Source organism: Bidens hawaiensis, unplaced genomic scaffold, assembly GCF_021521415.1.
Source record: "Bidens hawaiensis isolate Kalapana, Puna unplaced genomic scaffold, B.hawaiensis_p1.1 tig00419372_1, whole genome shotgun sequence".
Classification (NCBI taxonomy): Eukaryota; Viridiplantae; Streptophyta; class Magnoliopsida; order Asterales; family Asteraceae; genus Bidens; species Bidens hawaiensis.
Genome location: NW_027504838.1, coordinates 1 through 22,870, shown reverse-complemented (window position 1 = coordinate 22,870; position 22,870 = coordinate 1). Strand labels below are relative to the sequence as shown.

General features: G+C 41.3%; 1 protein-coding gene and 1 pseudogene across 2 annotated transcripts; both read left to right on the top strand.

The window, feature by feature from the left end:
• The first annotated feature begins 1,556 nt into the window (after positions 1–1,556).
• On the top strand, positions 1,557–3,702 carry LOC143608450 (aluminum-activated malate transporter 10-like). Its single transcript, XM_077083487.1, has 5 exons — positions 1,557–1,887; positions 1,984–2,124; positions 2,222–2,494; positions 2,580–2,824; positions 3,232–3,702. Exons 1-5 carry the CDS (start codon positions 1,557–1,559, stop codon positions 3,700–3,702), a joined length of 1,461 nt encoding a protein of 486 aa, XP_076939602.1.
• A 4,480-nt stretch (positions 3,703–8,182) lies between these two features.
• LOC143608451 (oligopeptide transporter 7 pseudogene) lies at positions 8,183–9,345 on the top strand (annotated as a pseudogene). Its single transcript, XR_013149255.1, has 2 exons — positions 8,183–8,713; positions 9,206–9,345. The product of XR_013149255.1 is annotated as an oligopeptide transporter 7 pseudogene (transcript).
• Positions 9,346–22,870: the final 13,525 nt, after the last annotated feature.

The following is a 22,870-nucleotide window of genomic DNA, read 5'->3' as shown; positions in this document are numbered from 1 at the left end:
TCTAATATGGTTTGGGCCTATATTAGAGGATGTGGCTTTTTGGGCTTCTTTGAGGCTTTTTTTTTTGGACTTGTTAGTACTTTTTTTTTTTTTTGGTTTCTTTCTGGCAGTATTCAGAATTTAAGTGTTCATAGTTTGAAACTAAGAAAGAATCAATTATATTTGAAACTTGTGATTATATCTATAATTGGCGTTTGTACTTATACGCATCTAAAAGTGTAAACTTTTAACTTTCATAACAAGTAAAATCTTACAAAGTAAAAAAAATTAATTATTATTTTGGGTGTTCGGAATTTTTTGTGTTCAGATGCCTTTCACACCTAGCTTACGATTTTCCAATCTGGGTCGAATTAAGTCACCCAGCATAATAAAAATTCAATTTCCTTACAGTTATTTTCTACGAATTTTCATCTGTTAATACATAAACTATCTATTTTTGTTTCAACTATCAATCTTACAAAATTAAAAGTTGGTCACTTAGTTGTTGCTTTTGATACTTGGGTTTGCCTTTCAAGTTAGTGCAAAAAGCTAGATAAGTGGTCTTCCCATTCCCTATTGAAAAGGTTAAACAAACCAATGAAATATATAAATTATTATTTCCTTATACAAAGTTTGGTTAAAAAATCGACTTAAAACAATATTCATGACCTAATTCCTTTCTTTTCAATTAAAATTAAATATTGGTTTCATTTTTATATTAAATGAGATCAAATACAATATTAACATATTGCACCAGAAAAAATGTTAATTAGTGTAAAGACAACTTTATGATGATGTCTTTGTCTAATGCCAATTATAATTACGTACTAGTTTGCCTTTTGGAATTAAGTCTCTTGATGAGTATATGTTGGTAATAAACCAGTTGTCGGCTTCTGGACGTTTGATATATAGTTATAGATGAAATAAACTCTGCCTTGGATCCCATTAACCTTTTGATATGCAAAGTCTAATCAGCATTTTATGACCAACATTTAGATTTGGGCATGCTGATAAATGTACGAAAGATACGAACTTTCAAGAAGTAAACTTAGGTACAACTGTCTTGCTAAAGGAAACACCGGCTTCTTAAAATCTAAAGTGTCATGAATGCACAAAACTTACATTATCTCTTTTACATCAAAGATTAAGGTGAATTGCTTATCACACAAGAGACAAAAATTAACTAACATGATGTGGAAGCTGTCATCACATATGACTTTACCTAATGATTTGGAAAATAAGTAATATATCTCAGCGATCCTCGGACAATCTTTATGCAAGGAAACAGTATTTATTCGTAGTGCTTTGCGAGTGTTGAGCATTGTAGATTTGAGATTAAAGTTAGTGATATATGTATGTCATGCACCATATCTTGACCTAACTAACCAGAAAACATGATGCAATATGAACCTATTTAATTATATCCATAGAGTAAAAACATCTTCCTTTTTTAATATTCTATATATAGAAAAATACCACCAAATGTTGGGTATAATATATAAGCACACTCTATGTCCTTATTAGCAAGCATATCATATCATCTAACAGTCGACCCACTTTCATCGCCTTTTGTAAAAATGGCTAACAAAAATGGAGTTGAGTGGAGTATCAGGTTAGGTGATGGATCATCTAAGGTCCTTGAGCCCGAGACCAAACACGGAGTGATGAGACTGTGGGACTGCTTAAAGGGCTTGGTGTATCGGTTTGTGGGACGAGTGTGGACGTTTTTTAAGAAGGCATGGGATTTAGGGGTAGATGACCCTAAGAAATTTTTCCATTGTCTTAAAGTTGGGGTAGCTTTATTGTTGGTTTCTTTGTTTTACTACTTCAGACCTTTGTATGATGGTGTTGGCGGTAGTGCCATTTGGGCAGTTATGACGGTTGTAGTCGTCTTTGAGTATACCGTTGGTAGGTATTTAACTAAAATTTTGAATGCACTCGTTAATTAACGAACATTCATTTTACTTAAACATAAGCGTTAACGCATATAAATTAATATCGCAGGTGGAACTTTGTATAAGTGTTTGAACAGAATATGTGCCACTTTTCTTGCTGGATTTCTTGCACTTGGGATTCATTGGATTGCTAGCCATTCTGGCCACCAATTTGAGCCATATATCATGGGGATTTCACTTTTTTTACTAGGTAACTTTAACACATCATATATCATGAAAATGTTTTAGTAAATTAACATTAATATGTTAACCATAAGTTTAAATTGTTAATGTTTTCGGTATTGCAGCTTCGGCTACAACCTTTTCAAGGTTTATTCCGGTAGTGAAAGCTAGATACGACTACGGTTGCACCATCTTCATTCTTACATACAGCCTGGTTTCAATCTCGGGGTACCGTGTTGAACATCTCCTACACATAGCTCATGAAAGGGTGTCAACCATAATCATAGGGACTTGTTTGTGCATTATAACCAGCATGGTTGTTTTTCCTGTTTGGGCCGGTTTGGAGCTACATCTTTTGATCCCGCGTAACATGGATAAGATTGCAAAGTCTCTAGATTGTAAGTACCTCAAACATACGAATAACATAACATCAATTTACATAATTCTTTCCGAATTATAATCGTCGTTTTCTTTTCTTAAAAGGTTGTGTAGCTGATTTTTTTGGTCACGACGACGAGGAATCTAAGAAAAGTTTACACGGTTATAAATGTGCGTTGAATGCAAAATTCTCTGAAGAAAACATGGCAAATTTTGCAAGATGGGAGCCTGCACATGGCCGCTTCAACTTCCGACATCCATGGAAGAATTACCTTAAAATAGGCACGTCATCACGCAGATGTGCCTATTGCATTGAAACACTCACTAGTTGCTTGGATTCCAAGAATCAGGTGAATATTAATACTTATGTTCAAGTCCCGGATCGATAATCAAACATAAATTAAACGAATAACTTTCGTTTATATTAATAAGAAAATATAACTCAAAAACTTATTACAAACAGTCAAACCCTAACTCGGTTTGACTCTTGGTGAACGCTAACTTGGTTGCATCTAGATGAACGCTTAACTCGGTTACACCTCACACACTGTATAATGTCTAACCATAACTTGGTTTATATAGGCTAACCTAACTTGCTAGCCAAGACATTACCTATTATAATTGCAATACAATTAGGAAACATAACCACCTATGACCAGCTTGCCAACGTATGTTTTATTCAACTTTTATCGTGCTTTTCGTATATGAAACTTGAAGAAAAATCTAATTATGTAACCTTCAATGGTGGTGAAAACAGGTTCCGGAATCAATAAAGAAACATCTTGAATCGGCATGTATGAATCTAACCACAAGCTCATCAAATGTTATTAGAGAACTAGCAACAGTTGTAAGTACAATGACCAAATCAAGGAAGATAAATATGGCGATTGACGACATGAAGAACGCCGTCCTAGAGCTACAAAATGACTTAAAAACCCTTCCGGATTTGTTAATCCAACGACACGATGACAAGGAAGAAAAACAGGTGGCCTCAAGTGAGGTTACAATGATGCCACTGATTGAAGTCATGCCGCTAGTGAGTTTTGCGTCTTTGTTAATTGAAACAGCTTCTAGGATAGAAGAAAACATGGTGAAAACAGTTGAAGAGTTAGCAGAATCGGCTAAGTTTAAGCAACCAGAAGAGGATGTAAAGCCCAAACGTAATCAAACTACCAACAAGATTGTCTTAGCTGATGAAGAAAATATGGCAGTTCTTCAACGAGTATAAATATATATAATGCTGAATATCATATTTTCCAACCAAAGGCAAAGATTTGACAACATATACACAAAAGAAACTTGGATCATGATGCACCTAGCAGCCCATGCATCACAGGCAGACTAGTCCGTTGTTGTCTCTTGTACGGGTTTATTGTGAAGTGTTTTTACATCCACTTTTTTGCCTCTTGTTTTACTGAAGAGGCCTATTGTATATGGATGTCTTTTAAATACAATTAAGACGCTCATATATTAGCCAATATCGTATCGTATTTTATTGTATAATACTAGGTTTTATCCCCCGTATTATGGGGTTGTTTTACATTTTTTGTTTTTTATATTTATTTTTTGGATTTTAATTTTCTTTATTGTAAGAAAGTTAATAATATATTTAGTGTTTGACGATGAAAGGGTTTCACAAATAAATAATATGTTATAATCCGTTTAAAAGATATCCGGATTTGGTGACCCATGACCCGCTTATATTTTTTACTATAAAATTGTTTCTTAATTATAAATAATATCTTTTTTAAAAAATTGAATATTAATATTTAGTATATCCCTATTTTGTAGGATTTTCTTATCAAATATTTTGTAAGATTAATTTTTAATTTAATTAGATGTTATAACTCGTTTAAAGGCTATCTGGGTTAGACCCATACCCATGAATTCAGATCAAATGCATGAGAAGCCTCAATTTACAAATAAAGCAATTTAGTGGTTTGAAAGAATTTAAGAAACAACTAGAGAGCTTTTAAATGTTTCGTTTATATATATTATAGATGGTTAGAGTTGTAATTATCTCTAATTACGATATGATATGACTAGGTTTTCTTTCTAATTATTCTCATAGTTTTCACGCATACACACATATATAGTGAGAGAATCGGTAATATAATATCTTAATGGGTTTTTCATTATTTTGTAACGGAAGATAAAAAAATAAAATACAATGTTTTGAGACGTTGACATGTCTCATTGTTTGTTTCTTGTTAAAAGTCATTTGTCTTTGCTAAAAAAAACTATGGGATGGTGGATGGTTTTTCTAACATTCTAGAACTATAAAAAATAAAAAGTCTTAAAACTATAATTTCGCATTTCATCCCTTATATCATCTCGGTTCATTGTAATCCCGGGTTTAGTTTTTTAGTTTGGGCTGGAGATTAAATTATAAAATGAATGTAGCTGGAAAATGATACTAAATGCGGACTCAGAAATGAACAAAACATTAATAGGTCTGGGATGGGCCTCCATTGCTCCACGTAATAATACTTAAAGATGAGATCACGACCTGTAATTGGTCAATTTGAATGCGCTTCTTTTTTTTTTTCTTTCTTTTTTTCAATTTGAACGATCGACAAATTTTTTAAATAGACTGCTGGCTAAATTTATCAGGATACACTCGTCTATGGCCAACATTTGTGAACACTCGCATGAAGGCACGACAGTGCAGTGAGATAAAACATGTTCATTTCAAGAACCCAAAACGCATACTCGCCTAGCCATTCATTATCACATCGTGCCGCTGAAACTAAATAATGTGGACAGGAATCAAATTTGGGTCGCGTGGAACACTAAGTCTTTTTCTTACTACTCCACTACAAGCTTATCGGCGAACCCGCTTCAATTTTATATATGCACCTTACTATTTATATTTATTTATTTATTTTAAATTATTACCGACGTTTATTTTCTCTTTGTACGTTGCAGCAAGTTTTAAGATACATATTTTTAGCTTTGAAACCACACAACATTAGTGTGGATCAATATTTATCCCCTTAACCTACAAATAGAAGGAAGAAAGGGAAAGTTGTCACGTCGTAAAGTATAGAATAAAATCAACAGTCAAATACTGGTGACAGACTACTAGTAAAGGCTTGGATGCATGTATGTGACAATGTTCTTACTGAGAACTCGTAATGAGGCATCAGCCACGAAGACATCGGTTCATTCTCCAATAACTTACACTGCCTAATAGGAGGCATGAGCCACATAGGAGAAAGATATTTAATCTCAAACTCTTAAAGTTGCATCATCAGATCCAATATGGTAGTGCTTTTAAATCTATTTTGAATTTTGATTCTGAATGAAATTTGATCTAGCATTAATTCATGTTCGTTATATTAAATTAGCCGAGTTAACTCACTTAAATTAAGCTGAAGTCCGAGCCAAAAGTATCGCGCGACTTGGCTCACTTGTTAACAAGACCGAGAAAAGAACCTAACTTGTGTAAACAAAATGCTTTTGAGTGGTTTGAGTTTCTAGTAAATTAGGTAATTGTCTACACCAATAAATAAAATAAAAATATGACTTATTTGCCCTAAATAAGATAAATTGAAGGTACAGACATTTCGAACCAACCTGGACTTTTTCAAATGGTTGGAAGACTTTAATACTAAATTTATTTAAACACGGTTCATGTTGCCATTTTGGAAATCACTTGTATCTTTTTCTCAATTCTTAACAAAGTGATACTTTTCAAGATGTGATGTTTCTATTTAAAACGTATAAAAATAATCTAAATCAATTGATATGCACGACGTACAGTGATTAGGGACAAGTATGGGATGACATTCCTAATTCTAGACTATACCCGTTTGTATAACCATATCTCATATATGACTATACAGCCAAAAACATGTTGGGTAATTACTTGCTAGATATTGCGCATACCCGCGAATAAGTAGCATGTTCATTATCTGTTAAAAGATACTTGTTGGGACTTTTAAGTATTTTTTTTTCATTCTATTTATTCTAATATTTATTATATAGTACTATGTTTTAAACTATAAATAATGTTACCAAAATACATTTCTTAAAAACATACTTTATTCCTTACAAAATATACTAGTAGAATGAAGCATTAATAAGTGAGAGTTAAGAGAAGATAAGATTATAAATTTCCGTTCATATGATTCATGTATTTGGTTCTGGTGAACAGGTATGCGATTTCGGGTTATTGATTGGGTTGGCTATCACCTAATCACATACCTGCGAAGTCCTTTTTTATCAAATACATACCCGGTCTCATAGTCAAATACTCGTCCCAGACGTTTCAGGTGCTCCGTCAAGCATGGATTTTTTTATTATCCCAAACTGTGATTGTGAGTAGGCTACCCATAATCACAATACAAATCACTTAGTTTCATTCAAGTTTGTACATTTTATAATAACATTTTTAATGTGCCACAAAACGTTAAAATTGTTGTGTTTATATGTATTAAAGTTCGACTTGGTAATCACTTAATAAATTGTGTCATATTCGAACATCTTGAAAGTTACATGTTTACTACAAGCTTCTTTTTGCTAGTTTTCTTGTTAGTAGCCAGTGTATTAAAACGACCTATGAGCTTATTGGTATCAACATAGCTCAAAAACATGTAGATCTAAAGATGGATGGTATATATCCTTTCCATCCCACCCCTCATAACCTCGTCGATTCATATTTTTCTTATCTCATCCCAAAAAAAAAACATGAAAATACATATTTTTTTTAATATCATCATTCCAAAAACCATTTTCAATTAAACAGTTGAATAAAAAATAGTTAAGCTTGATATGAATAATTAATGAACTATAATAAATAATAATATAGTAATTTAAAATTATAAAACTAATTTAAATTACAATAATGTAACAATGTAGTAACAATAAAATATAATAATGATAATAATATAATTATAAAAGTAACATAATCTTTAGAAGACTTAGTTTTGTTATTCATAAAGCTAGTATAATATTTAGAAGATTTAGTTTTGTTATTCATAAAGCGAGTATGATGACATTCGGTATTATCAATTATCGTACTTCGTATCCGTCGGATCATTTTTTGTCTGCTGTACCATATGGATTGGATAAACCATGTCTCCCCTCTTCCGATCATACCAATGCCACATCGTCCTCAGTCCGGCCTAAAATAAATAAAGATATTGATTTTATTAAACCAATACATAAATAAATAGCTTTACCGAATGTGATTTAGAAAATTAATTTTGTCCACGTCAAATCAGCTGGGCTAGCCTAGTTGGCCGGGCAAAGGATGGGAAGACACGGGTTCGATCCCTGATGCCGACTGGATTTTCCCTGATGCATAAAACCTGTCGTGCCTTCGGGCGGGGTGAGCGGGGGTTTTACCGGGAATGCCAAATGATCTTTAGGTTCTAGCGTGGGTCCCGATAATATCAACATAGTCTGGACCGAGGGTGATGGGGCCGTGAATACAGTCGCATTATCACTTAACTGAGAAAGTCGCCGTTCAAAAAATTAATCAACTTCCAAAATATCGGGTAGGTAGCTCTTCAATCCTACAATCTTCTTCCCTATGGTATACAATAGCGGGTAGGTAGCTCTTCAATCCTCATCATGCATTCTCTTGTTCTTTTATAATTAATCAACTTCCAAAATATCTCAATTCTCAAAGTAACAAATTACAAAACCACCAAATACAACCAAACCATACCAAACCAAACCAAACTCTCATAAACACACAAATGGAACACAACCCATCCGATGAAATCCAAACTCCACTCATACAATCTTCTTCCCTAGACAATTCTCTTCCGCAGTCCTCGCTGCACGAGGACGACGCGGAAGAAAATTCGCCTATCAAACAGGTCGCCTTGACCGTACCTACCACGGACGATGCATCACTCCCGGTCCTCACTTTCCGAATGTGGGTACTCGGGACGTTGTCATGCGTCCTCTTATCTTTCCTCAACCAGTTTTTTTGGTACCGAACCGAGCCGCTCAGCATCACCGCGATCTCTGCTCAGATCGCGGTGGTCCCGCTCGGGCAGCTCATGGCGGCTAAGATTACCGATCGGGTGTTCTTTAAAGGGTCCAGGTGGGAGTTTACTATGAACCCTGGACCGTTTAATGTTAAGGAACATGTGTTGATCACGATATTTGCGAATTCGGGTGCGGGTACGGTGTATGCTATTCATGTGGTTACGGGTGTCAAGATTTTTTATAAGCAGCATATGACTTTCTTCGTGTCGTTGATCGTCGTTCTGACGACTCAGGTAATGTCGTGTATTATTGATCAACTATTTAATGAAGAAATATATAATTAAATCATAGCAATTATGGGATATATTAATTTTAGTATTTGTGAACCCTCGGGTGAGCCAAAGTAAAATTGCACTAATTTTGACGTTATTTTACTAATCTCATGAAAATAACGTTAAAAGTGGCGGAAGGTTAATCAGGCATCATGTGGTGGCGTTGATAGCCGAAAGACAAGGGCACATGCACCAATCAGCCGGTGTCCCGATGATTGAGTGCTATGTGCCTTATGTCCAAGGCTTGATGCAAAACTACTATCGAGCCGGGGGTCTCACTGGAAGCAGCCTCTCTATCCCTATGGGATAGAGGTAAGGCTGTCTACATCTTACCCTCCTCAAACCCTACCATAGCATTACTATTGGTGGGATATACTGAGTACGATGATGATGATGATGATTAATTTTAGTATTTTTTGGGTGTGGCAATTAATGGTGGTTAATGATGGTTAGGTGCTGGGATTTGGGTGGGCTGGAATATTCAGAAAGTATCTGGTGGAACCAGCTGAGATGTGGTGGCCATCGAATCTGGTCCAAGTTTCTTTGTTCAGGTAATTCTGTAATTTTTTTTAACGGCCAACAAACAAAAGAATTGTTTATGATTTAATGATAAAAGGCCATCGTCAGCTGGTCTAATCGAGCCATATGGAGCTCTTAAGCACCTTTAAGTTATCTTCAGTTCTGAGAAAAACCCACCCGCCCAAAGGCCCACTGGTGGTGAAACCTGCTTGCTCTCAGGATCGAACCGGAGATCGCAAAGATCCCGGTCTTTCTTCATTGAGTAACACATGCCATGTCCACAGTGGCGAAGCTTGGATGATTTCGGGAAGGGGGGGCTCAAAATGTATTAAAAAAATTCATAGTGCTGGGGCCGAGCTTAAAATTTAAGTAGAAAACGGGTAAATTTAAACTACGTAAAAGAATTTCGGACAAAAACAGATAAATTTACACCACTGTGCAAAAAAAAAAAACAGGGTGGGCCGGCCCACCCCGGGCCCTCACTATCCTTCGCCCTTGCCTGTCCAAAGTGCTGCAAGTGAAAATCGAACTTCGGTCTCAATTAAAAAACCTAAAGTTTCTATTACTTCGCCACATTAGAAATGACAGATAATTCTGTATAATTAATTTGAGTTAAAATTTTATATAAAAAATTGTCATGAGTTAATGATTTTATGATTATTTTTGTTAATATTTAAAAAGAAAGTTGTTGACATTAATTATTACTCTTGTGAAATGATTTTACCTTTAAAGTTTTTTATTATATTATATTTTTTTAATTCTTTTACGATTAAAGATATTTGTTTACTCGTTAAAGTAATATAATAAATCAAATGTGTTGCTATGATCTATAGATATTTTAGAAAAAATATATATACATTACGTTTCTGTCGCTTTAAAAGCACGTACTAGTGTGATTCCAAGGAGTTGACAATTGACATCAAGAGTTTTCGAATCTTTTTTAACGCCACTTCATTCGGTCACGAGAACATGATAGGTAATATAATAAACTTTATACTTACACAAACAAAATTGTAGTTTAGCCACCAATTATTTCTTATTTACATAGTCATTTGACTCATTTAATTTGTTTTAAAGTAATAGGGGACCAAGCGTCCAAAAATTCACAGATGAAATAAATATTAATTTTGAATATATTTTTTGTTCATTATATCCAACAAAAAAAACTCCGAAGGGATCGTTAGGCCAAACCCAACGATCGTTAGGTCAAATGTCACTTAGCTCATTGATAAAAAAACAAAAAGAACCTATAAATATAAAACTAGGAAAGGAAAGAAAAAGCTAAAAATATAAATATTAAGCTTGACTTAGGATGATTAGTGCACGTTCAACTTTGAGAATTTTCCAATTTAATTTCTTATTTACTATTTTGTTCTTCTTTTTGCCTTGCTTTGTAACATGTACTTAATTTAGTTGGGTTTTTTCGGCTTACAAGTGTTTTCATTTTTAAATTAATTTTGGCCTTCCAAAAAAAGGAAAAACGAAAGAAACATTAACTTTTAGGCCCACCATTGGTTTTGAAAATTAATTTTGATTAGTGCACGTTCAACTTTGATGTTTTTTGAAATAAATATTAGTTTTTTTGTTGGATTCTATGAAGATTTTGTTCATTATATCCAACTCGTCTGTTCCGTTTATTTTGAAGTGGATAGTTGGGGTTTCAAAAAAAAAGTAAACATCCATGCTTGGAAAGTGGAAATAGATAGGTTCTCGACCCTAGTTGCTTTATCCAAAAGAAACATTGAGATGGTCCAGTGATATGTAGATTATCCGTAGATTATGAAGAATATAGTGATCATCTCCTACACGTCTTGTTACTTTACCACGCTAATTTGGCAATTTTTAGCAATTGGTGTCATATTTCCCCCATCTTTGCTTTTACGGTGCATGACCTTCTTCAAGTTCATGATACTAATTTGGGGTTTCACAAAAACAAGGTCTTAAATGGCATTATTCTTACGGCGTGTTGGTGCGTTTGGAAGACTAGAAATGAGGTCATTTTCTCTAACAAGCCGACTTGTCTTTCTAAAACCGCTGAGGATATCAAATCATTAGATTTTATTTGGATTAAAAATCGCTCATCTTTCAAAAACTTGTTGTGGAAAGATTGGTGTAACTTTCGCTTGTAATTTTCTTTGTTTGTTTGGCTGGTTTTCTTGCTTCTTGATAGTTGTTTTTTAATGAAATTCGCTGTTCTAAAAAAAGCTAAGTGACGTTTGAAAAGGCTAATAAGTTAAGTTTTCGTAGCTTTTTTTTTTCTTCCTAAATTTTGTTTTATTATTTCTTTTTAGAAAGTTAAGTTATGTTTATTAAAAAAAATAAAGTTTTCAAACTCATATAAAGTTTAAAAAAAAGGTTATTAAAGAAATTGTAAAAGTTGATGATGTGACAACATCTTTTGACGTTTTTAGCTTTAACTACCAAGGCTCCCTGTTATGGTTCACGGAAGGGTCCTACGTGGCCATTTGGTCATTCAAGGGTCTCATTTAAACACTACGTGACCATTTGGTCATTCAAGGGTCTCATTTAAACACCGTGCCGCCCCCTCTCCCTCACACGTGATGGGACGAGCATGATGACCGTCATGCGCGTCCTTAGCCAATCAAAATTTTTTGTTTTGTTTTGTTTTTTACTTTTCTTTTTTTTCTTTTTATTATTAAATAAAATAAAATTGTGGAGAATGAGGGGAATGAATCATAACACGGGTTGAGTTGTGAAGTTGAATGATTGATGAAAAGCTCAGCTGGCACAGACGCAGAATGAGTGAGAATGATGAAAATGAACCATAACATATGGTCTAAGAGTTATGTGAGAGAGGGAATGTTTATGTGAGGGCTTTTTAGCCCTTTTGTTGCGAGAGTGACAAAACCTGGTTAGCGTGGCTAAGGTTCTGCTTACACCTGCATGGTGTGAGGTGCTAGATCATGAAAAAATTAACGTGCTCAAAATACTAAAAACAGAATAAACAAACCCTAACGTAAATATAAAAACATATTATGATGGCTATCACTTCTACGTAGAACCCTAAGACATCCATGAAATGGAACGAAACAAACTGCAAATTCAAAGAATAAAAAAACATAAAGTTGCTGAAAAATACAGAAAAAAAACTTATTGAAAAAGGAAAACAACCGGTGAAGAAACACTAAGTGACCCCGGGCAGATTATGGATAATCTGGGGGCTAGATAATGTTTCCCACGAAGGTTAGGTCCAGCAGAGTAAGTTGTACTTTAGGGAACCTGCAAAACAGACACCGTAAGCTCGTCACTGAGAAGGGGGGGGTTCCTCCTTGTGACCACCCTCCGGCGTGAGAATCAGTCTATATTGCTCTTTGAATATAAAAGTATATGAATACTATTAGAGCAATTATCAAGTAAGTTATACGAGATAGTAGATGATCTTACCATTCCAAGATATTGGAGTATTTATAGCCGAAGGTAGGTTTTCTAGAAGGTACAGCCGGCTGAATAGTATTCCTGTTCAACCAACAGTGGATTACGCACAGGCCATACTGGTTGGTGGGTAGGTTACAGCCAACAGTAATAAAGTCGGCTGCACTATTCCACCAACTGTAGACCATGCACGTCCCCCTGACTGTGGATTGTACGCAGGCCATGCTGGTTGGTGAATAGGTTACGGCCAACAGTAATACTATTCCACCAACTGTAGGCTGCGCCTGCTCCACAGTGAGGGTTGGTGAGTAGGCAGCGGCTAATAGTGACAAACAGTACTAGAGGGTGCTCCTCCTCGCACTGTTGTCGGTGAGCTGTCACCCTGTGATTGGCTCATGGGCTGTTCTGGTCAGATCGTCTGTCCTATCCATACCTTGGTAGGTATGGTACAAAAGATCTTTCAGAATCAGACTGGCTCATTTGGGCGGGATTGTTCCCGCCTTGCTCATGCCTTCATGTGACTGCTGAAGTAGCTAGTCTTGTACGTGTAGCCCTGCTGTCTGCGGGTAGCCTTCCCTGATGGCTTGTATCCGCAACTGCGGGAACAGGCGGGGTACTTCACCATTGGGAGGCTTTCCCTGCGTGTACAGCTTGCGTACTGCGCGTAAGATTCTATGAGCATGGTGGGTCCTGCGGGAGCAGATGGCCTTTGCGCAGACAACCCTGTTCAAGGTGAGTCTTGCGGGACCAACTGGTCTCTGCTGGTACCTACCTCTTCAAGTCCCCCCAGTCCAATGTTCTTCTCATGCGTGTTTAATAAAGTGAGGTGAACTTTTGGACTTAAGCAAAGGGTTTTGAAAAGGGTTTTGTAAGGTTTTCCATGGGAAGTCCTTGTCACTTGCAGAAATGCCCGAGTTTCCTGCTTGGTCTTTGGGTATGATGCGGGTAGGTCTGTAACCTCCTCGCAAGTCAGGAGCATTGAGTCCCAGTTGTATGTATTTTCCATGAGGTTTTGGTAGTTTCGAACATAGTGATCAATTATGTTAAGACCACCAATTCCATCTTGGAGCTTCAAACAACGTAGTTCTCGACGCTCCCGCTATGCGGGGATGTTATTTCCGTTTCCGCAAGCATTGCCCAGAAGATCCTTCTTGGTTTCAATTCCCAGCGGAGCGCTAGGTATGTGAAGGGTTTTGCCTTAACACTGTACCTGCGCTCGTCTTACGGTTACTTTACTTCCAAGGTATTCCTGGCGTTAATTCCCTGCGGGTGCTAGGTATGTGAAGGATTTTGCCTTTACACTGTACCCGCACCCGTCTTATAGTTACTTGGTTGCCGAGGAATACTTGGCTTCAATTCCCTGCGGGTGCTAGGTATGTGAAGGGTTTCGCCTTAACACTGTACCCGCATCCGTCTTATGGTTACTTGTTTGCCAAGGTTTTCTTGGCTTCAATTCCCTGCGGGTGCTAGGTGTGTGAAGGGTTTCGCCTTAACACTGTACCCGCATCCGTCTTACGGTTACTTGTTTGCCAAGGTAAGGGGGGATTTTCCCGCTTACTTTTTAATATTTTCGAATTTTGAATTTTGAAATTCGAAGAGTTGGTGAAAAGATAAGAACAGTCCAAACCTCTGAAACGTCGCGCGACAGTTTCTTCTGACTGTGTCAGGACGTGCAGGAAGTTATGGTGACGTGACAGAACATGGTCATTCCAGTCGGTTTTTCAGGCGCGTGGGCGTGATTTTTCTGGCGCGTGGCCGCGAAATTACTGGCACACGTCCTTTCAACAGCTGTTGCCAGCCTGCTTTTTGCCACGTGTCATAGTTTCATTGCACCTTTGATTTCTCTCTCCTCCGCATTAAATTCACCGCATTAATTGCGATTACTATATAAAGGGGAAGAGAGTTATCTGTAATTCACACTTTCACCTTTCTTCTTCTTCTCAAGTAATTTCCGGCAAATTTTTCTGTTCAGTAAAGCCTTACTCTGAAATCTTTTTCTTTTTTCCACCATGTCTTCTCATGATACTGATGATCAGAAGACTGCTGGCGAATGCCAGTGTTCTCTTCCTGTCGATCTGTACCAGTATATCGTCAGGAAGTTCATGCTCGAGTCTCTCGAGCCTGAGTTTCCTGAACCCCACCATACTGTGTACGATGCCCCTAGTGGCAAGATCGGGGTTTATGCTGCATTCTTTGTCTACGGAAACCTTAGGTTTCCGTTGACAAAGTTTGTGTACCGTGTCCTGGAGAGGCACGGTGTGCACCTGACAGAGGTGCACCCCATGGCCATTGCCAAGGTCCGGCACTTTGAGTGGGTGTGCCGGATACTGGGCCTTGAGCCCTTTGTTGACCGTCTGATGACCTTCTACACTTGGAGGTGCATCCAGGGGTGGTACACTCTTACAACCCGTATAAAGGGTTTAAAGATTTGTACCACCGAGCGGAGTCTTCGCTCATGGAGAAGAGAGTTCTTCTTCATATCCGCTCGCGCCGTCCCCATCGCCATGAAGTTTAAGAATGGCCAGGCGCTTCCGAACCTTCCCGCCCTTAACTACGAGGAGGCGGAATGGTTTTCGAAGATATCCCGGGTCCAGTCCCCGGTTTTCCGTTTTCCGGAGTCGGCGATGGTGATGCTGGGGATGAGCCGGGTGTGGAAGGCGGCGAATGCGGATAAGGTTCCGATCGTCCTTGAATATGGTTCGAACTCTACCCCTTATGGTATGTCTTGTTTCTTTTTTGCTGACTACGATTTTTTCTAACTTTCTTGTTGATTTCAGAGGGTAACGATCTTCAGTCGCTCCTGAATCCGCGGGAGGAAGATGGTCCTGCGCGGATGGGTACTCGTGCTCTGGACGAGAACGAGTTGCCCATCCTCGAGCAGACTGCGGGTCGGTTTGTGGAGGTTTACCCGCCAGGCCAAGAGATCCTGAGCCACCGTCGGCCAGGTAAGCCTATCTTCTACCCTGAACCTCTCAAAGCTGTGCCTGCTGCTGGAGTTCATGACATTTCTTCTTCTGAGGAATCCGCAGAAGGTCCTCCACTGGTGCGGAAGAGAAAGGCTGCCGTCGCGAAGGGCAAGGAGAAGGTGGCCTCTACGGCCGACCCGGTAGTCCTATCTGACTCGGAGTCAGATAATGCAGAGGTGGCGGGGAAGCCCGGTGGTGAAGAGACCACCGCTCCGGAGGCTGCAGGTGTCACCTCCGAGGAGGCAGCGGCAACGACGGTTACCGGTGGCAAGAGGCCGGCTCCATCGGGTTCGCCCCCGCTCGTCCGTGCGTTCAAGCTCAAGAAACCCCGTAAGTACCCCCATAATTCTTGTCTAGATTTGTTGTTTAAAATAAATTTTTCTAACACTTTTGCTTGTGTAGGTGTGGATGTTGACGCATTCCAGGGTGGAGTTGGAGCAAGTATTCCCCCGCCAATGACGGTAGGCTCAGTCAGCCTTCCCGAGGCATCGACCCAGGCGTCTACGCCTGCTTCCGCTGGTTCCAGCCTTCCTGAGGCTGTTCCAGCTGAGAAGGTGTCTCCGCCGGCCGTGAGTGCAATTTTTACAGCATCTTTCACGGAGCCGGCGGTTACTGTTGCTGAGGAGGTGGCGCCAACCATGGCTACCACAGCGGCTGCCACTATACCTGCGCCACCGGCACCGACGGCCGGACCTTCAGGTATGCGCCAGGCTTCCCGCCGATCTATGCCACCTTCCCGTCTGCCTGACCTGTTGGATGGATTTCCTTTAGGTTCAGGTGATGGGTTTGGCGGCTATCGGCCTGTTATTGACCCTACAGGTACGTAGGGTTCTTTTTCCTTTACATATTTTTATCATCTTTTCCTAACTGCCTTTGTTTCTTTTGCAGTGTCGGATTCCAATGAAGTGTATGTTCCAAGATGGAACATACGCCGAGGAACAACCCTTCGCACCCCTGTGGAGTGCGTGGACTGGGCTCGCCACGCTGCTCCTCATGGTGCGTTGGGGGAAGCCATGGCTAGCTACCAAGAGGGTAGGCTAACCAATGAGCTTCGGGTTCTCCAGGCCCGAACGCAGCCCCGCGTCGAGCTGCTTTGTCGTGAAAACGACAAGTTAAAAGCAGCTCGCGCCAAAGATATATCTGAAGCGCGGGCTCTTCGGGAGGAGAACCGGCAGTTGGCCGCTGCCGCAGCCGAGAAGGAGAAGGCATTCAAGGCCCTTGAGGTTGAAGTCCAGGCGCGACTCGAGGCCCGCTCCAAGGCTGCCCAAGCTGTGAATGAACAGCTTCGGCTGGCCAAGGAGACTGCGCGAAACTCAACTGAGAGGGCTGCCAAGGCTGAAGCTGTTGCTGAGCCACTTCGCGAAGAGAATGAGCAGCTTAAATGCAAATTAAAGGCTCTTCAGCATGCTCATGACGCCTTGGCAATGGAAGATGCCAAGAAGCTGCAGGAGATCCTTGACCAGAGGGGGGTGCTTGACCGTACTGAAAGGAAACTCAAAAGCGTCGAAGAAGCTGCCGCCAAGGAAGTTCAACTTGCCAACCTTGATAAAAGCGGAGCCGAACGTGCTTGTAAAGAAAGTCAAGCTACCCTCCAATGGTTGCTTCGAGAAGCGTTGCCTCAGGTATCCTCTTTTTCTTTACGCTTTCTGCTCGTAATTAGAAAATGTTCTAAGTATTCTTTTGTAGGTTGTGCGTCAGGTCCTCTCAGAGACCTCTTACGACGATGCAATGAGCGCAGCCCTCAACGCTTCTCATGAGGATGGGCAGAAGACTGGCTTCCTGCTTGGTCTAGGGTTTGCTGAGAGAGGCTTTCCGCCCTCCAACTTCCCTTTATTCAATGTTAATACTGAAGCTGCTTATGACCAAGCTGTGAATCAGTATGCTGCCTTCCCGCATCCAGTGGTGGAGAAGGTGAATGAAGTCGCTGCTGCTGATGATGGGCTAAACATCCTTAAGGCTTTCCTTGGGCAGCCGCGCTCTGATGGTGCTGGCCCAAGCGGAGGTGGCCCTGAAGCCTGATCCTGAAGATCCCTTCCCGCTGCTAGGATAGACTTAGCTTTGTATAGATTTCTTTTAGGCGGGTAGTTACCCAGCCCTTCTTGTAATTGATTGTGAAATATTAATCTCTTTGCGTATAAGATTGTTATTTCCTTGGGTTCTTTGCTTTATAAACTTATGACTTGCATACTTAGTTTAAATTAGCAATTTCCCAAGTGCTTAGAATAAGAACCTTTGAACGTGGTTGATAATGGGTTAAAGTTTCGCCTCCTCCTTCGTGATTGTGCGGGTAAAACCGTCACTTGCACTTGGTAGGATGGCTAATCTTTACCCTTTATCTGACCTGCGTGTAGGTTTTTCAAAATTTCTAAGGCATTAAGTTAAACCTTTGAACGTGGTTGATAATGGACTAAAGTTTTCGCTCCCTCTTTCGTGATTGTGCGGGTGTAACCGTCACTTGCACTTACTAGGATGGCTTTAACTTTAGACCTATATCTGACCTGCGTGTAGGTTTTTCTTGTCCTTTTTTTTAAGTGTTCATAAGTTAACCTTATAACGTGGTAGACGGTAAGTTAAGTTTGGCTTCCTTGTTCGTGATTGTGCGGGTAAGACCGTCACTTGCACTTCCAAGGATGGCTAAACTTTACCTACATCTGACCTGCGTGTAGGTTTTCCTTAGGAACTTTTTTAACATTTTGGCGTTGTGTTTATGCGGGTATTGCCGCCTTCCACACGCAACTACTTCTTCTCGTAAGGGAAGTTCATAGGTTACAAGCTATCAATACATCGTGAAAGGAGAATCATTTCCATTAGAAGTGGCCCTAGGCCTTTTCTTTACAAGTTGGAATTGATCTACATATAACATTTGCGTAATTGAGCTCCATTCCATGTTCTAGGGATGGGAGTGCCATCGAGCCTTTCGAGCCGGTACGCGCCCTTTCCCAGAACTTCTTTGATGATGTATGGCCCTTCCCAAATCGGGGCCAACTTTCCTGGGCGTTGTTGGTTCGAAGCCTCGTTGTTACGCAGTATGTAGTCTCCTTCCTTGAAGTTGCAGAGTTTTACCCGCGTGTTGTAGTACTTTTGCATTTGTCGTTTGTAGTTTTCTTCACGCACGGCGGCTAAGTCTCTGCGCTCTTCGGTTAGCATAAGGTCTAACCGTCTTTCCGCATCATTGTCTTCTGGTTGGATTAAGACCCTTGGTGAGGGTAAACCGATTTCGACTGGGATCATGGCTTCAGTGCCATAAGTGAGACTGAACGGGGTTTCTCCCGTACTGGTCTTCTTCAGCGTTCTGTTTGCCCAAAGGACGTGCGGAAGCTCGTCCACCCAGCCGGATCTGTGTTCCAAGAGTCTTTTCTTGATGCCTTCGACGATGCTCTTGTTTGCTCTTTCTACCTCACCGTTACCTTGCGGGTGTGCCACTGAGGTAAAGGTGTGGGTGATTTGAAGTTCTTTCAGCCACTGCTGTAGCTTCTTGTCAGCAAAGTTGGTGCCATTGTCGCTTACCAAATTCTGTGGAAGTCCAAAACGACAAATAATAAATTCCCAAATAAATTTTTTGATATGCTTTGCGGTTGTTTGGGCTAAAGGTTTCGCTTCTATCCATTTGGTGAAGTAGTCAATGGCCACCACTAGGAACTGAACATTCCCAGCTGCTGTTGGAAATGGGCCTGTCACGTCAATGGCCCACTTCTGAAATGGCCATGAGGAAGTGACAGGAACAAGTTCATTTTTCGGGCGATGCGTGTTGGGTGCGTAAAGCTGACAAGATCTGCATTTTCTGATGTATGCCAACGCGTCCATATGCATACCCGGCCAGAAGTATCCCGCGTTGTTTAGCTTGGCTACCACAGCGCGGGGGCCTGCGTGTACTCCACAGATGCCTTCGTGAACCTCCCTTAGGAGGTAGTCAGCATCTTGGTTGTCCACGCATCTTAACAATGGGCCAAGAAAGTTACGTCTGTAAAGGGTGTTATTGACCAGCTGATAATTCAGTGCTTTACAGCGTAGTTTTCTTGCCTGTGACTTCGACTCTGGTAACGTTCCTGCTTCAAGGTATTTTATTATTGGGGTCATCCATGTTTCTGTACCGGTTTGGATGACACAAATTTCCTTGTGCGGGACTGATGGTGTTTCGAGGAGTTCCACGCGGATGTCCTTACCCAAGTGGGTGAAGGCCAGTGATGCAAGCTTGCTTAACGCATCCGCAGATTTGTTTTCGCTGCGCTTGACATGTATCACTTTACAATCATTAAAATCGCGCATGATGGCTTTGGCCTGGGCAAGGTACAGGGCCATTGTGTCATTTACAGCCGTGTACGTCCCGTTTATTTGGTTTGCCACTAGCATGGAATCTACATGGGCTTCCAAATTTTTTACACCCATTTTACGCGCAATCCTCAATCCGGCCAGGAATGCTTCATATTCAGCTTCGTTATTCGTACTTGGGAAATCCAGCCGAATAGCATAAGTATATTCCTGTCCTGCTGGGTTTGTTAATTTTAACCCTGCGCCTGAACCCTCGTTACTAGCTGCTCCATCAGTATAGAGTCGCCAGACCTCATCGATTTCGTGTGCTGGGGAGGGTTGAACCTCCTCCTGGCACTCTTTCTCCCGCGCAGCGGGGACTTCGGCAATAAAATCAGCCAGGACCTGGCCTTTAATGGCTGGTCTCGGCTTGTATTGAATCGCATATTCTCCCAATTCAATTGCCCATTTGGCTAGGCGTCCCGATAACTCGGGTTTGCCTAGAACATTTGAGAGTTTGAAGTTGGTGAGAATAGTGATTGGGTGACCCTGGAAATATCGTCTCAACCTGCGTGAAGCGTGTATAAGTGCCAAGACCAGTTTTTCCAGGGTAGAGTACCGGGTTTCCGCGTCTGCCAGCACGCGGCTAACATAATAGATTGGCATCTGGATGCCTTTTCGTTCTACAAGCAGGACTGCCCCGGTTGCTCTATCTGTTGCGGAGAGGTATAGGATTAACTCCTCTCCCGCTTGTGGTGCTGTGAGTGTTGGGAGTTCGATCAGGCGTGATCGAATCTCCTGGAAAGCTGCTTCCGCTTCTGGTGTCCAGCGGGGGGGAGGGAGTGCGTTTTCTTTAAACAATTTCTTAGTGTTGACACAAAAGGGAACGACCTATCCGCATGGTTTGCCAAAAAGCGGTTAAGCGCGACTAGTCGTCCATTAAGTGTTTGAGCCTGTTTTATGGTGGTAGGTGATTCCATTTTGACAATGGCTTCGACCTTTTCAGGGTTCGCTCTGAAGCCATCTTTAGTAATAATGACCCCTAAGAACTTCCCTTCTTCCACCCCAAATGAACACTTGCTCGGGTTGAGCTTCATGTTTATCTTTCTGAGCGTGTTGAAAGTTTCCTCAATGTCTTTCAACATCGTCTCTGGCTCGGGGCTTTTGATGACCAAATCATCCATATAGACTTCCAAGTTTCTCCCAATTTGGGCGTGAAACTCTTTGTCCATTAGTCGTTGGTACGTGGACCCCGCGTTCTTAAGTCCGAACGGCATCATTTTATAACAAAATGTGCCATCGGGCGTCCGAAAGGCGGTTTTGTCCTGGTCATCCACAGCCATGTGGATTTGATGGTACCCCTTATACGCATCCAAGAAGCATTTAAGGCGAAATGGTGCCACCGAATCCACCTTGAGATCAATTTCTGGCAACGGATAACAATCTTTGGGGCATGCTTTATTCAAATCTTTGAAATCTATGCACATGCGCCATTGTTTGTTATTCTTCGGTACCATTACGGGATTTGCAACCCATGTTTGATATTTGCTAACGCGCACGATGCCCGCATCAAGGAGTTCCTTGACTTGGGTTCTGCACGCGTTGGTTTGCTCGGGCCCCATTACTCTGCGCTTTTGTACGATCGGCGTTACGGCCGGATCGCATTTGAGCTTATGCTCTGCCTTTCCCCGGGGTACACCAGTCATGTCGGCTGGTGTCCACGCGAAGATGTCTGCGTTTCGCTGCAGTAAGCGCTTGAGTAAGGTGCGTGTTGGATCAACAATTGTCGGGCCAATGGTAACGGCCTGATCGGGATATTTCCCATTGAATGCCCACTGTTCAGGCTCAGTGATGGTTTGTTTGGCCATCTTCGGTTTGGGTTTAGAGGAGACAGATGCGATGCATACCTGGGGAATGCCCGTGATCATCGCTACGCCTTCAGTTGTTGGCCATCCCATCATGCCGTGGACTGAGGATACCACAGCGTTGAATCTTGCCATCCCGTCTCTCCCGAATAGGATGTCATACGTATGATGTGGTTTTTTCATCACAACAAAATCCACATCCTCCGTGCGTGAATAATTCCCATCAGTGAGAGTGACGGGGAAAGATAGGATGCCCAAGGGAGTGTTCATGCTGCCGTCAAACCCTTCCATTGAAGCGTAGACCGTCTCCAGGCGTTCCTTGTCTTCATCATCGAGCTTGTCGAAGAACTGCCTGTACATCACTGTCGACGATGCGCCACTGTCAACGAGGGTGCGGGAGGTGATGTAGTGCCCCAGCTGGCTTTTAATGACAATGGGGCCTTCTTTGTTTGGGCCTCCCGGCACTCGCGGGAAGCGCACTTCTGCTTCCTTCCATGCGCATGGTTCGGTCATTGGTCTCTTTCTTCCTCTGACCTTACCATGGACCATGTTGATGCTAATGTCGACGGGCTTCCGTCCGTTACCCCTGTACCTGTTGTCGTTCCTTCCTCCCTTCTTGATAGATGCCACGAGGTGTGCGAGCCTCCCATCCTTGACGAATGTCTCGACGATGTCCCTCAAGGATGTGCACTCCTCAGTGCTATGGCCCTTTGTCCCATGGAAGTCACAAGACTTGCTTTGATCCGCATTGGGTTTCTGTCGGATCACTGGAGCTTTTGGCCATGGCAGTTTTTCCGTGGCAAATATCTCCGTGACGCTCTTGGTGAGTGGCGTCCAGCGGTTTTTTCGGTTCAAAGGGTGCGTTTTGTCCCTTCCGCCAACCAGAGGGCGAGAGCTTGAGGGGGCGTCAAAGTTTATCCTTGACTGCCAAATACCTTGCCGCCTCTTTTTGTTTAGCCGGGCGGTTCTTACATTATTCTCCCTTGTCCTCTGCGTGTAGAGGTTTGTATTGTGGGGGAGATCTCTTCCCAGCTGTTTCTCTGTTTCGGCAAAGCGCTTGGCTGCCGTCATTATGGCATCCCACGTGGATGGCATACCGTCTTTACCCGTCAGAGTGCGGATGAGTT

Bases quoted from the DNA above. Each gene is read 5' to 3' on its own strand.
- LOC143608450 (XM_077083487.1), top strand. From the start codon at position 1,557: ATGGCTAACAAAAATGGAGTTGAGTGGAGTATCAGGTTAGGTGATGGA. The intron at 2,495-2,579 runs GTAAGTACCTCA...TTTTCTTAAAAG, and splicing joins GATTGCAAAGTCTCTAGATT to GTTGTGTAGCTGATTTTTTT. The intron at 2,825-3,231 runs GTGAATATTAAT...TGGTGAAAACAG, and splicing joins GCTTGGATTCCAAGAATCAG to GTTCCGGAATCAATAAAGAA.